The sequence below is a fragment of the Oncorhynchus mykiss genome, chromosome 32 (assembly GCF_013265735.2).
Source record: "Oncorhynchus mykiss isolate Arlee chromosome 32, USDA_OmykA_1.1, whole genome shotgun sequence".
Classification (NCBI taxonomy): Eukaryota; Metazoa; Chordata; class Actinopteri; order Salmoniformes; family Salmonidae; genus Oncorhynchus; species Oncorhynchus mykiss.
Window position 1 is genome coordinate 25991872 of NC_050572.1, and position 14237 is coordinate 26006108.

The 14237-nt window shown below is 42.1% G+C and overlaps 1 protein-coding gene across 1 annotated transcript; it reads right to left on the minus strand.

Moving 5' to 3' along the window:
* Positions 1-3706: 3706 nt before the first annotated feature.
* Positions 3707-11126, minus strand: LOC110488175 (stathmin). The gene is made up of 5 exons (XM_021560268.2): positions 11031-11126; positions 9107-9153; positions 8384-8556; positions 5036-5227; positions 3707-4714 (listed from the first exon to the last, which is right to left on the minus strand). Exons 2-5 carry the CDS (start codon positions 9123-9125, stop codon positions 4652-4654), a joined length of 447 nt encoding a protein of 148 aa, XP_021415943.1. The 5' UTR covers positions 9126-9153; positions 11031-11126; the 3' UTR covers positions 3707-4651.
* Between the last annotated feature and the right edge of the window lie 3111 nt (positions 11127-14237).

A 14237-nucleotide genomic window follows, 5' to 3' on the forward strand; every position in this document is an offset into this window, starting at 1 on the left:
GAGGCACTGTAAATCCTATGAGTACCTTACCAAACAGCACCTCCAATTCTACTTCATGGTATTGTAACTATATTGTATCTACATACCTCTCCCAACCCTTTTTTGTTTGTACCTTATTTTTCCTCCACCCAGAACGTGTTATCTGAATTTATAATTTGGGTGGTTCAAGCCCTGAATGCTGATTGGCTGAAAGCCGTGGTATATCAGACCGTATACCGTGGGTATGACAAAACATTTATTTTTACTGCTCGTTGGTAACCAGGTTATAATAGCAATAAGGCACCCCAGGGGTTTGTGATATACTGTATGGCCATATACCAAACCGCCTCGGGCCTTATTGCTTAATTATACAACGGGTGGGTCTAATCCTGAATGCTGATTGGTTAAAACCGCATTCCAGCCGGTGTCTATTCCACAAGTTACCACTGGCAAAATCTATGATGTTAAAATGCCTATTTACTCTGTTCCATCTGACTGCGCAATCCACTGTCTCATCAGCCCAGCATCGGCTTCTACCTGACCTATGGAGAGCATCAATATTGCAACGTTTTCCTCATGATCTGAGTGACGTTTCTGTATAGCTGCAAATACATGAACTATCCACCTGCGTGTACACCTGCTGCATATGACCAACTAACCTCTGGACCAAGTGGCCTTCGCTTCAGTTAACGACTGCAGGGGTCAAACGGAACATGACACCATAGTTGAACAAACTTCTTGTAAACACTGACACATAGGGCCATCACGTTCACATAGACATTAGATTATTACCTTGAATCTTCCAGTTTACCACGTGGTCGAAAGGTAAAACCATGGGTTTGATTCATTTCTATAGAAACACCTCATCAAGTCATATTATTGATATTAGATTTTAGCTAGAATCTTGGCAGCCATCCAGGGATTAATTATATTTTTCCATTTCCTCAAATGAAAGTGCTCATAAATGGTGGATACATTTTTCTCTTATCTTCCAGACTTGTTAATATAGCCTTTGACAAAATGGTTGTTTGTTGATAAGGTGAGAGATGGATGTCTCAAAGGGAACATTTGAGATTGATATAATGAAAGGAGAAGGTGAATATTTTATCCTGAAAAGAGTGGAGATATGAGAAACTAGATAGTGCTGTTTCTTGAATTAAGTGAAACATTGCCACCTAGTGGTCTTACTATGCTACTTCTATGTTCAATATTCCTATGTGCTGTTTGTATTTTGCAGTCTGCACTCTTCATGATGGCCTCCGGACATTACTTCTGTGTGGCTTGAGATGCATGCTAAAACGCTGCATATCTGTCTACCATCCTAGGTCCCTTGCAGAAGAAATGTGAAGATTGTCTGTCAGTGGAACCACTGCTCCCCAAAATCTTCCAGAATGACTTACCATTGTTTGGAGTCAACCTGAGTGGATGATTGACAGCTAGCGACACGCAATATTAGATTATGTGTTCCTAGATATGACAGAAAATAAGTACTTTTTCTTCTGGATCCCTTGAGATATATGTGGCCACCTGCTCATCGAACATCTTATTCCAAAATCATGGGCATTAATATGGAGTTGGTTCCCCCTTTGCTGCTATAACAGCCCCCACTCTTCTGGGAAGGCTTTCCACTACATGTTGGAACATTGCTGCGGGGACTTGCTTGCATTCAGCCAGAAGAGCATTAGTGAGGTTGGGCACTGATGTTGGGCGATTAGGCCTGGCTCGCAGTCAGCGTTCCAATTCATCCCAAAGGTGTTCGATGTGGTTAGTCAAGTTCTTCCACACCGATCGACAAACCATTTCTGTATGGACTTCGCTTTGTACACGGGGGGCATTGTAATGCTGAAACAGGAAAGGGCCTTCCCAAACTGTTGCCACAAAGTTGGAAGCACAGAATCTTATAGAATGTCATTGTATGCTGTAGCGTTAAGATTTCCCTTCACTGGAACCAAACTTTACAATTGGCACTATGCATTGGAGCAGGTAGCGTTCTCCTGGAATCCGCCAAACGCAGATTAGTCCTTCGAACTGCCAGATTGGGAAGCGTGATTCATCACTCCAGAGAATGCGTTTCCACTGCTCCAGAGTCCAATGGCGGAGAGCTTTACACCACTACAGCAGACGCTTGGCATTGCGCATAGTGATCTTAGTGATCTTAGCTTGTGTGCGGCTGTTCGGCCATGGAAACCCATTTCAATGAAAAGTTGTGCCGACATTGCTTCCAGAGGCAGTTTGGAACTCTGTAGTGAGTGTTGCAACCGAGGAGACAATTATTACCAGCTACGTGCTTCAGCCCTCCCGTTCTGAGCTTGGGTGGCCTAGCACTTCACGGCTGAGCCTAGACATTTCCACTTCACCATAACAGCACTTAGTTGATTATGGAGATTTCATGCCTGTGCACTCAGTTTTATATGCCTGTCAGCAACGGATGTGGTGGTAAATAGCGAAATCCACTCATTTGAAGGGGTGTCCACATACCCTAAACAAAAGTATCAATGCATCCCTAGCTGTGAACCTATCAACTCCCACCAGGGAGAGAAGCCACATTGCTCAAACTGATATTTATGGTTCCTGTTTGCATTCCATGCAGAAAACATTACTATAACGCTAGTGACATTTTATGCAACCAAATCGAAACACTTGAGCCGAGAGTCAAATGAAGCTAGGGCAGAATGCATTTGTTCCCAGCAACTGCAAAAATCGATTCTCATTCTATGGTGGGAAAAGTGCCCAGTCGTCATACTTGAGTAAAGGTAAAAGAGAATTGAGAATGACTCAAGTGAAAGTCACCCAGTAAAATACTTCAGTAAGTCTGGAAGTATTTGGTTGTAAATATACTTCAGTATCAAGAGTAAAACATATTTAATTCCTTATACTAGGCAAACCAGACTGCATGATTGTATTCATTTACAGATTGCCAAAACACATTTACAAATTAAACATGTTTAGTGAGTCTGCCAAATCAGAGGCAGTAGGGATGTTCTCTTGATAAGTGTGAATTGGACCATTTCTGTCCTGTTAAGCATTCAAAATGTAACGAGTACTTTTGGGTGTCAGGGAAAATGGAGTAAAAAGTACACCTCTTTAGGAATGTAGTGGAGTAAGTTGTCAAATATAAAGTACAGCTACACCAAAACGTTTACATTACACCCCTGCTCAGCTTAGAGAAAGTAAATCCTTCGTTTATTTTCCTTTGTCTGAACCAGACAAAAAAAAAAGTGAATACTGTCCAGCGCTTTCTCCCCTCCCAAACCCCACTAGATGGCGCATGGAGTAGAAAACCACACTAATTGACAAGACTTCAGAAACGTCAAGAGAACCATAAAGCTAGGCCCATTGACAATGTAAATACACACACGGACCAAAGATTAAACACAACATCCTTCCTTGACCTTTGGGTCATGTTAAAACGGCAAAGGTCCAAGGCACTACATCTCAGTGCAAGGGGCTTCACTACAGTCCCTGGTTCAAATCCAAGCAGAAGCGCATAGGGCAGGGCACAATTGGCCAAGCATCATCTGGGTTTGGCAGTCATTGTAAATAAGTTTGTTCTTACCCGAATTGCATAGTCAAAAATAAACCTTAGCCTGGAATCTAAACAGAAGTATGGATTCCAGGACATCTAGATCCACAGAATGCAATAATCTGTTATAGCTATGCATCAAAGGATGGGATTCAAACGGCAGAAATCTGAAGCAGCACAGGTATCAATAAAGCACACATGGAAGGGGTTTTGACAATTGTATTTATTGTTTAGTACAACCGTTAAGTCAACTAGTAACATTATCTATTGAGATGCCAAATTGCATTCCATGTGTAGGCCCAGTCTTCCAGTAACATCATAGATACACAAGCCTGGGGGGGAAAAAAAAAGTTAATTCATGGACCTACAACAGCAAAGTCATGTGCTTTGAGACCAAACCCCACTTCACATAAGCAAAAAAAAAAAACTGCAGTGGCACAAAGATTAGACTTGGGGTGAGTTGAATGGCACCCTATTCAGTGCACTACTTTGGGTAGTGCATTAGGGAATAGGATCAGGGTGCCACAGACCTTTAAAAGAGACTAGCAGTTCTCTGAATAGTAAAAGATGCCATACAACACCTGCAGTGAAAAAGGTGAAATCGATCAACATGTTACCAACACAGATGAACAACCATTGATCAATAACTATTATTAGCCAGATGTAACAGAGACAAGATTCCAAAACGGCACTATGGAAGAGATCATGTCAAGGACCTATGCATAGAGACATGCTTCCTTGAAGTACATATACTGCCAATTTTCATTAGGTCTGAAGATGCAATGACAAAAGCTAAATAGCCAAAGAAATGGTCTGTATGAAATGGTCACTAGCGGTCAAACCCTTGTCTCCTCAATTTCTCTCAAAGGACTTTAGCTCCTCTCCAATGCATTGAGAGGAATTGACAGCTAGTAACTTAGACAGCCATGGAATAGAAGCAACAAGGGAACAAAAATAGCCACATGTAAAGCTATTGCAAGTACACTTATAGCAGGAGAGTAATTGAATTCACAAACAGGGAGAACTTTATTATTTTCTTCAAAAAGGTAGGTGGCAGTGAAGACAAAAATACTGGCCATTAACTAAATATAAATCAATCTTTGGATATGTAAAAAACCCTCTAGTATACAATCCCCAATAGACAGATATTCAGTTCTCGGCACCGCCCTCTTTGGTTTCCTTCTTGGCCCGCACCTCTTCCAGTTTCTTGTCCTGAGAAGAAATAGACGTTCAAAACAGTGACATTATCCTTCAAAACATTTAAACAGACCGTACAAAGCGTGGCTTGTCAGTGACAACAACGTATATTCATATTTTCCATCAACAATCTGTCATGGTTGACCAGTGACATTGGTGTTAACTGTTAGAAGTAATCAACATTTTGATTTCTCACTGAGGTCTCCCAACTCTGAACACAGAGATAAGTGATCAAGTCCTTGAGACCCCCCCCCCCCCCTGCTACAACTGGTAGCAGGGTCAGACTGTCACTGCAAGAACGGTTTGCATGTAAACGATAGCAAGAGGCCAACATACCTTCTCCTTGAACTTCTCACTCATGGCTGCCTGAAGGGCCTCCTTGTTCTCTTTGTTGGCTTCCATCTTCTGGTTAAGCTTCTCCTCAGCTATCTTGCTGAAGTTGTTGTTCTCTTCCATGGCTTTCCTTTGCACCTCCTTCTCATGCTCCCTCTTCTCAGCTAGGTGCTTCAGAACCTCTGCTTCATGGGACTGGAGGATGGCGCAAGGGGGAGAGGAGCTTGATTGACACCCAACAAAACATTTGACTACTGCAATACTGTAGAGCAGGGCTCCCCAAAAGGCAGAAACCAGGCCAGATACAGCCCCCAAGTTCAGAGTAAATAATGTTGAGGCTGGACATTAATAAAAACCAGCACCAAGTGATTTTAATTTGGTACATTTGTTCCAAAGTATTACCCCTCTAAAAAGGTTATCCTATACAAATATAAGCAAGGATTAGGTTTAGTCAAATATCAGTTTGGGCTTGTCGGTCAATTCGCAGTCTACAAATTGTGCAATTATGTTCTGGGCCCCCTCTAGTTAATCTCAGGCATAGAGGCATGTAATGCATCATGGCAAAAGGTTAACGTGTATCCACACACTAGCTCTATCTATCTATACTGCTCATATAAAGGGAACACTTACAACACAATGTAACTCCAAGTCACTGTGAAATCAAACTGTCCACTTAGGAAGCAACACTGATTGACAATAAATTTCACATGCTGTTGTGCAAATGGAATAGACAATAGGTGGAAATTATAGGCAATTAGCAAGACACCCCCAATAAAGGAGTGGTTCTGCAGGTGGTGACCAGACCACTTCAGTTCCAATGCTTCCTGGCTGATGTTTGTGACTTGAAAGCTGGCGGTGCTTTCACTCTAGTGGTAGCATGAGACGGAGTCTACAACCACACAAGTGGCTCAGGTAGTGCAGCTCAATGCGAGCTGTGGCAAGAAGGTTTGCTGTGTGTCAGCGTAGTGCCCAGAGCATGGAGGCGCTACCAGGAGACAGGCCAGTACATCAGGAGACGTGGAGGAGGCCGTAGGAGGGCAACAACCCAGCAGCAGGACCGCTACCTCCGCCTTTGTGCAAGGAGGAGCACTGCCAGAGCACTGCAAAATGACCTCCAGCAGGCCACAAATGTGCATGTGTCTGCTCAAACGGTCAGAAACAGACTCCATGAGGGTGGTATGAGGGCCCGACGTCCACAAGTGGGGTTTTGCTTACAGCCCAACACTTTGCAGGACTTTTGGCATTTGCCAGAGAACACCAAGAATGGCAAATTCGCCACTGTCGCCCTGTGCTCGTCACAGATGAAAGCAGGTTCACACTGAGCACATGTGACAGAGTCTGGAGACGCCGTGGAGAAAGTTCTGCTGCCTGCAACATCCTCCAGCATGACCGGTTTGGCGGTGGGTCAGTCATGGTGTGGGGTGGCATGGCATTTCTTTGGGGGGGGGGGGGGGCGCACAGCCCTCCATGTGCTCGCCAGAGGTAGCCTGACTGCCATTAGGTACCGAGATGAGATCCTCAGACCCCTTGTGAGACCATATGCTGGTGCGGTTGGCCCTGGGTTCCTCCTCATGCAAGACAATGCTAGACCTCATGTGGCTGGAGTGTGTCAGCAGTTCCTGCAAGAGGAAGGCATTGATGCTATGGACTGGGCAGCCCGTTCCCAAGACCTGAATCCAATTGAGCACATCATGTCTCGCTCCATCCACACTGTCCAGGAGTTGGCGGGTGCTTTAGTCCAGGTCTGGGAGGAGATCCCTCAGGAGACCATCCGCCACATCAGGAGCTTGCCCAGGCGTTGTAGGGAGGTCATACCTGAGCCTCATTTTGACTTGTTTTAAAGGACATTACAAAGTTGGATCAGCTTGTGGTGTGGTTTTCCACTAATTTTGAGTGTGACTCCAAATCCAGACCTCCATGGGTTGATAAATTTGATTTCCATTGATAATTTGTGTGATTTTGTCAGCACATTCAACTATGTAAAGAAATAAGTATAAGAATATTTCATTCAGATCTACAGTGTTATTTTAGTGTTCCCTTTATTTTTGAGTAGTATATATATTTATTTAAAGGTAGTTATATTTCAGGATATAATTAAGCAATATATGGTATTGATATAACTATTTGTTCACTAGTTGGTGGTACCAAAAGTACAGTTTTTGTTCATTAGCTTGTTTGCTTTTTTTTTTTTTTTTTAACAGGGAGACAGCACTTTATTGCCATGACTGATGAAAACTTGTGGCTCAGTCTTGTCCATCTGCAGCAGACATATGGTGAGCAATATGTCTGGAATATTGAAACAACCAGTACACCATGTAGCAGCTTTTTTTGGTCCTCCAATAACCGGTGTCTGCGTTAAAAATCATAATCTGTCAACCTCTAGAGACATCACTACAGACCCTGATTTGATACTGGGCACCATCACAACCAGCCGTGATCAGGAGTCCCATAGGGCAGTGTACAATCGGCCCAGCGTCATCCGGGTTAGGGGAGGGGTCGGCCGTCATTGTAAAATAAGCATTTGTTCTTAAGTAACGTTCCTAATTAGAAAAGTATTATACTGCTCAATTCAATTTGTGACAAGTCTATTAGCCAATATATGTTACAATAGTATTTAAGTGACTTATTTTATCTAGTAAAAAACAGTTCAACTAAACATAAAGAATCACAAAATGCTTAGTGATAAATTAGCTGTATTATTAGTTCAGGATTCAAAAGCTGACATTTTTTTATAGGAGCACATAAATGTGTTCATTTTAAATAAAATTAAAGTTACTGGTTGAAATATTTTTGGTTTTCCATGTTCAAGCACATTGTACCCCCAAATATTTGCATCATTAAGAAAGAAAGTGTTCAGCTGCTCTTTTAAGGGACAGGCCATTAGTGGTAATCTTTGTCTGTGCTAGTTGCAGACAGCAACAGCAAACTAATATTGAAAAACTGCATGTGGTCAAAACAGTGCAACTAGCCAAGAAACAGACAAAGTCACACTTCAGTAGCCTCTCAGGTCAAGTTGACCAACTTCTATATTTGGGCTTGGGATTGAAAAACTTCCCAAATTGTGTGACCACCCAACATAGCTGGTGAAATAACATTGTTAACCATCAAAACATAGCCATTTAATATCCTATTCCCACACCTAGTAAATACATTCCCCAAAATGTGTCAGTCAAGGCTAGGATTTTCACCCCCCAAATATGTTTTTAGATAACAATATACACCCTTATTCATGGGTGAGGGTAGGTGACCTTTTTTCTGAGCAAGTTTTACCTTTAGAGGACCCCTTTTAGCTCAAGAGCACACCCATAAGCAAAACCTCAGTCTAGCATCTTTAACTGGAGCACAATCTACCTTCCTCCTTTCCTCTGCAGCCTCCAGTTTCCTCTGGATCTCCTCCAGGGACAGGTCCTTCTTCTTGGGGGGAGACAGAGGGAACTCTCCCTTGGCATCTGGAGCTGGAGTGCCCAGGATCACCTCAAACGCCTGGCCAGATGCACGTTTGTCAATCTCTTTAACCTGAATATCTATGAGCGGACAAATTGTGCATGTTATTAAATCAAAGTTCATTGGTGGGCCACAGAGATGCAACAAATTGCGTGTGTTGCAACAGTGCAATAACTAACAATATACACATAATCCAAAAATCAGAAGCAGCAATGCCAGAGTCCAGAAAATATATAAGTGCATATAGTCAGCATATGACTAGAAACTGTACATCAGCCATAGTTATATAATGAGCCATGACTAGAAAGCAGTATACACAAATGAACTCCAGATGAGGAATACATGCAGGCTGACAGAGATAAGGGAATGGGGCAGTCATTGGTAAAACTGAAACTAGAAAGTGAACGTCACAGGGAGAAAGGGTACAGAGAAGGCCACTGTGTGGACATTAAACTAGGGTTCCCCCCTCCAAAAACCAATGCATCTGTCACCTGGACTGCTGGGAATAGACGTGACTGGTCAAAACAATACAGTGGAAGCGCATCATTAGACTGGCTTCCACTTGGTCATTTCTTTCAGATGGAGGGGTGAGAAACTACTAATTTCACAGCTTTCAAAATCACAACCTACCTCCACAGGAGGCCGCCATTTCAGCAGTGGACAGCAAGTCAATGTACCTGGAAGAAAGTTTAGTCACATTTACTTACAGCCCTTTTAACACTAGCAGTTGTCAGTGCCTTTACAGTAACCCAGCCTTAACCCCAACAACCAAGCGTGCCAACACTTGCTATTGCATTAGTACATCCTTGAACATGAAGAACCACACTCCCAAGGACTGGATGAAAACTCCATCTCATCTTTACAAGGTGCCTGAATAACAGCACTAGCACCCTCTAGTGGGATAGAAACACAATTTACTGTGTGTTTAGGTGGAAGACTGACGAAACAGCAGGGTAAAGCAAAACCAGGTCCACTCAGTGGCGACATCCTTCGGTCATGTTCAACAACGACCAAACACCCTATTAATGTAGCCTATTTTAAAAAGCTGTCTGGAATTCATTCACAGCTAAATAACTACATGGCACATTAAACTACATTAGCCACATGCAATCAAAATACTACTGTAGATTGGCCCCTTCAATGCCCATCTACAGCGTCTCAGTTCAAAGTATGCATGCAACAGAATGGCACTAACAGGCCATGGTTAGAACAAAAAGGCTAGAGCTTTCCGAAATTGCAGGGTATTGAAAATGCGATTGGGAAGCTGTAGAGATATTTGGCAGCTATAACCCAGACGAAGCCAACAAACCTAATCTATGAATATTCAAGCAGGAGATATTCAACACAAGCTGCAATGGTGCACATAGCGATCTATCTATAAGCCACAGGGGGACAAAGAAAAGAAAAAGTTCCAACCGCCGCAAATTCGAGAGCACGCCAAACTGCAAGAAGAATGCGAATCGCCGCATACATTTGAATGTACAGGAATTTGACTGAAATTGTGCTACTAAAAGACAGACAATGATGCTGAGGTGTGTAAACAGTTCGCGATAAATTGGGAGGGACACCTGCAGCAATCAAAAGCTGTTGTCTTGAGGTTGACAAATAATAGGTAACGTTTCAGGGTCAACACAAAACTGTCGTATAGCTTCCAAAATATCAATTAATGGCTATTTCGTTTGATTGCAACTAACGTCAATGAGACGAGTTACAAACAAAGAGGAGCGCGTGTTCAAGGCAGCTCCGCCCGTTTAGCTATTCGCATGCTGCACCTCACCACACCAAGAGCGTAACGTTAAGTTTAATTTTTTTTAAATAGGCCAGAAGTCAACGAGAAATAATTTAAAACGTCAAAGCTCATAATTGTTAATGGCGACTGAACGCTTCAAATACCGATGGTAGCGTTCATTTTGCAAAGCACCCTGCAAACAAAATGTTTAAAAAGTAGTTAATGGAAACGCATCAGTTGATGGCTGACCAAAGTAGAAAAATTAGCTTCTTTAGCTTATCTTTCAAAGTGACGTGTATATTATTTCTGTAAATTCATGACTTTACTAGCAACGTCGTGTGGTCAATAAAATAATTTGCGTCAGACTATCAAGTGTGCATCCCTAACCAGCAAGTAAAAAGTGTCAAGACAAACACTCATTGGTCGACGACAACTAACGTTAATCACCGTCTGAAGCTGAACAGATCAAATATGGTTAACGTTATTGTGGAACAACAAGTCATCCACCATTAGCTCCATGTTCTTTTTTACAATTGCATACATTTTCATCAATGAAAGACATGAAGTTACCAATGTCTGAGCAACAACCTTTAACGTTGACTAGTTACTGTAGGTTGGTTGCTAATTAACGTTAAAACAAATGTATTTTTTTTAAACGATGTCGTTTAGCCAAGATTGAAGCTGAGGTAACACATTCTATCACCACTTGACAAAAAAAATGTTTAAGGTAAAACCAGTACCATCATAAATCAGGCAAGATTACCTACAATTACAATCTTTAAGTCATATTTTTGGTACGGATAACGTTAGCTATATTACACCCACCTTAATAAACAGTGAAACAAAATTCTCCTTAACAGCCAGACTTTGACCGCGAATTCTATGCTCGAGCATGGCCAGTTCGCGCATAAAAAGCCCCAAATGTGTGTCGTCAAAGACAATTCTACAATTCTATTGGCTGTTTCTTACTCTCTCCGCACTCCTGGTAGTTGTAGTTTTAGTGCTTTCTAGATGTCAACACAGATAGACGAGAATCCTCCAATAATTTCAGTTACTTTGGTAATGAACTTTAAATTAACATATAAATGGATTGTTTCAATTTAATTGATAAAAAAATATGGGTATTTTGGGGAAGAAATGTCAATAGTGTGTCTTTGACCTACATCAGTCAGTCAGCCCTTGAATGAAGTGTGTGATGATTCAGGGTGTGCGCCATTACATAAGTCTTCATTGTTTAGCTCCAACTAACCAGATGTGGGTTCTCGACCGGGCGCTCTAGAGGACTGTAGGGTAGCTAGCTATACGATTTATTTACGTTTTGATCACGTTGTCTGCACTATTTTATTTTTTGCAGCATCCTCCATAGTCATGACTGTCATTGTGTCCTACTTTGTTTTTATCACACAGAGATATATGACTGCAAAGGATCCATGGAATGACCCATATTTCCTCCGGAGCCAGAAAGCTGCAGTCATACATCATTTACCAACCATTTGTCTGACGTCAGAGGACTTGCGAGGACTACACCCCCAATCCTGAAAGAAGTCAGCTTCAGCTGGGACCATAGTCACCAAGAAAACAATTGGTAAAACACTGCGCCGTGAAGGACTGGAATCCTGTAGCGCCCGCAAGGTCCCCCTGCTCAAGAAAGCACATATACATGCCCGTCTGAAGTTTGCCAATGAATATCTGAATGATTCAGAGGACAACTGGGTGAAAGTGTTGTGGTCAGATGAGACCAAAATGGAGCTCTTTGGCATCAACTCAACTCGCCGTGTTTGGAGTAGGAGGAATGCTGCCTATGACCCCAAGACACCATCCCCACCGTCAAACATGGAGGTGGAAACATTATGCTTTGGGGGTGTTTTTCTGCTAAGGGGACAGGACAACTTCACCACATCAAAGGAACGGTGGACGGGGACATGTACCGTCAAATCTTTGGTGAGAACCTCCTTTCCTCAGCCAGGGCATTGAAAATGGGTCATGGATGGGTATTCCAGCATGACAATGACCCAAAACACATGGCCAAGGCAACCAAGGAGTGGCTCAAGAAGAAGCACATTAAGGTCCTGGAGTGGCTTAGCCAGTCTCCAGACCTTAATCCCATAGAAAATCTGTGGAGGGAGCTCAAGGTTTGAGTTGCCAAACATCAGCCTCAAAACCTTAATGACTTGGAGAAGAACTGCAAAGAGGAGTGTGACAAAATCCCTCCTGAGATGTGTGCAAACCTGGTGCCCAACTACTTCTATGATAGAGTTCAATGTGTCAAATCAGAGGGCCTGTTGTCCGGACCTCTGGCAGTCTCTATCGAGGTGCCACAGGGTTCAATTCTCGGGCCGACTCTCTTCTCTGTATACATCAATGATGTCGCTCTTGCTGCGGATGATTCTCTGATCCACCTCTACGCAGACGACACCATTCTGAATACCTCTGGCCCTTCTTTGGACACTGTGTTAACTAACCTCCAGACGAGCTTCAATGCCATACAACTCTCCAACGACAAATTTGACAGAGCTTGAAGAATTCCGAAAAATATTATGGGCAAATGTTGCACAATCCAGGTGTTGAAAGCTCTTAGAGACTTACCCAGAAAGACTCACAGCTATAATCACTGCCAAAGTTGATTCTAACATGTATTGACCCAGGAGATTGAATACTTCCTAATCAAGATATATATTTAGTGTTTCTTTTTCCATAATTTTTTCAACAAATGTTCAACATTTTCTTCCACTTTCACATTATAGTATTTTGTGTCGATCGTTGACCAAAAATGACAATTCAATCCATTTTAATCCCACTTTGTAACACATCAAAATGTGAAGAAAGTCAAGGGGTGTGAATAGTTTCTGAAGGCACTGTAGTTGGAGGATTTCATTTGCGACAGCAGCACTGTTTACTTTCAGTGTTCTCTGCTGCTGTAGCTTATACTGCTGTAACCCACTATGGTTTTGTATTCCATCAGCATTCCCAGTCCTGCTGTGCTGTGTTGAGAGAGAACGAGAGAGTGTGTGTCTGTGCGTGCGTGTGTGCACTGTGTAAGGCTTAAAAACAGCTGTAGTATTAACACTGATCACATCATTAAAGGGATAAACTGCAAGGAACTTTACCCCCCACTTAATCTATCTGAAAAAAAGGAATTAGGTTCAGTGAGACAGACATGTTTTTTATATGTTGAGTTTATGGGATAATCCCTATCACTCCATGACAAATCTTAGAAAATTGGGGTAAGGGGGTGAGAGCATACATAAGGTTAAGGCATAATACTTAGGCTATTGACGAATTAGTTAACACAATGCTTCTGTTGGACAATGATGCCTCAAAGAGAAGCAAGAATCACATTTCTTTAAGATATCAGACTAATATCTGTTTGGCACCTTGTTTACCATCCTTTCAAGTCACCATATGGTGGTCCCCTTCAGGCAAGATGGTTAACAGGCGTTACATCCCCCTTTCTCATTGTCTACACCCATCTACCATCATCCAGCTAATGCATAATTAGGATTGAATGATGGTGACTAATTATGAATAATGGTGGTAAGTGGTAGAACAATGTATTCCCATAATGTCAGTAGTCTTTTTAGTGTGATCCCTGACAAAATTGAATCCATGACCTTGCCATTGCCAGCACCATGCATGCTCTTACCAACTAAGCCACATACTTCTTCGGACAGTATCTTCTTCCTACATGCACCAGTAGCTAAGATTCATGGGCTAGATGAAACGTATGTTTTGTGATTGAATACACTCAAGGCCTCTGTATTAGACACACAAAAAGAAAGGTGGTTATGTAAATGTTAGTGTTGGGATAGAAGCGGAATTAAACTTCAATCAATTTGAAACGACAAACTATTTAATTTCATTATATTTTTAGCTCGATTCTCTATCCTGATGGCAAAGAAAAACAATAACCCAGATTTAGAAGAGGCATTGATTTTGTTCAGGCTGTGATGTCGAGCTCTCTGAATATTTTAAACTTCCCTGGGTTTATATTTAGATTGCAATTTTGCTGTTTGTGTCACTTCGGTTCTAGCT

What these genes read in the sequence shown, in the direction of transcription:
- LOC110488175 (XM_021560268.2), bottom strand. An exon ending in CTGCAGAGGAAAGGAGGAAG is followed by an intron (nt 5,228 to 8,383) that starts GTAGATTGTGCT and finishes GCCATCCTCCAG; the next exon opens with TCCCATGAAGCAGAGGTTCT. An exon ending in GTGAGAAGTTCAAGGAGAAG is followed by an intron (nt 4,715 to 5,035) that starts GTATGTTGGCCT and finishes ATTTCTTCTCAG; the next exon opens with GACAAGAAACTGGAAGAGGT.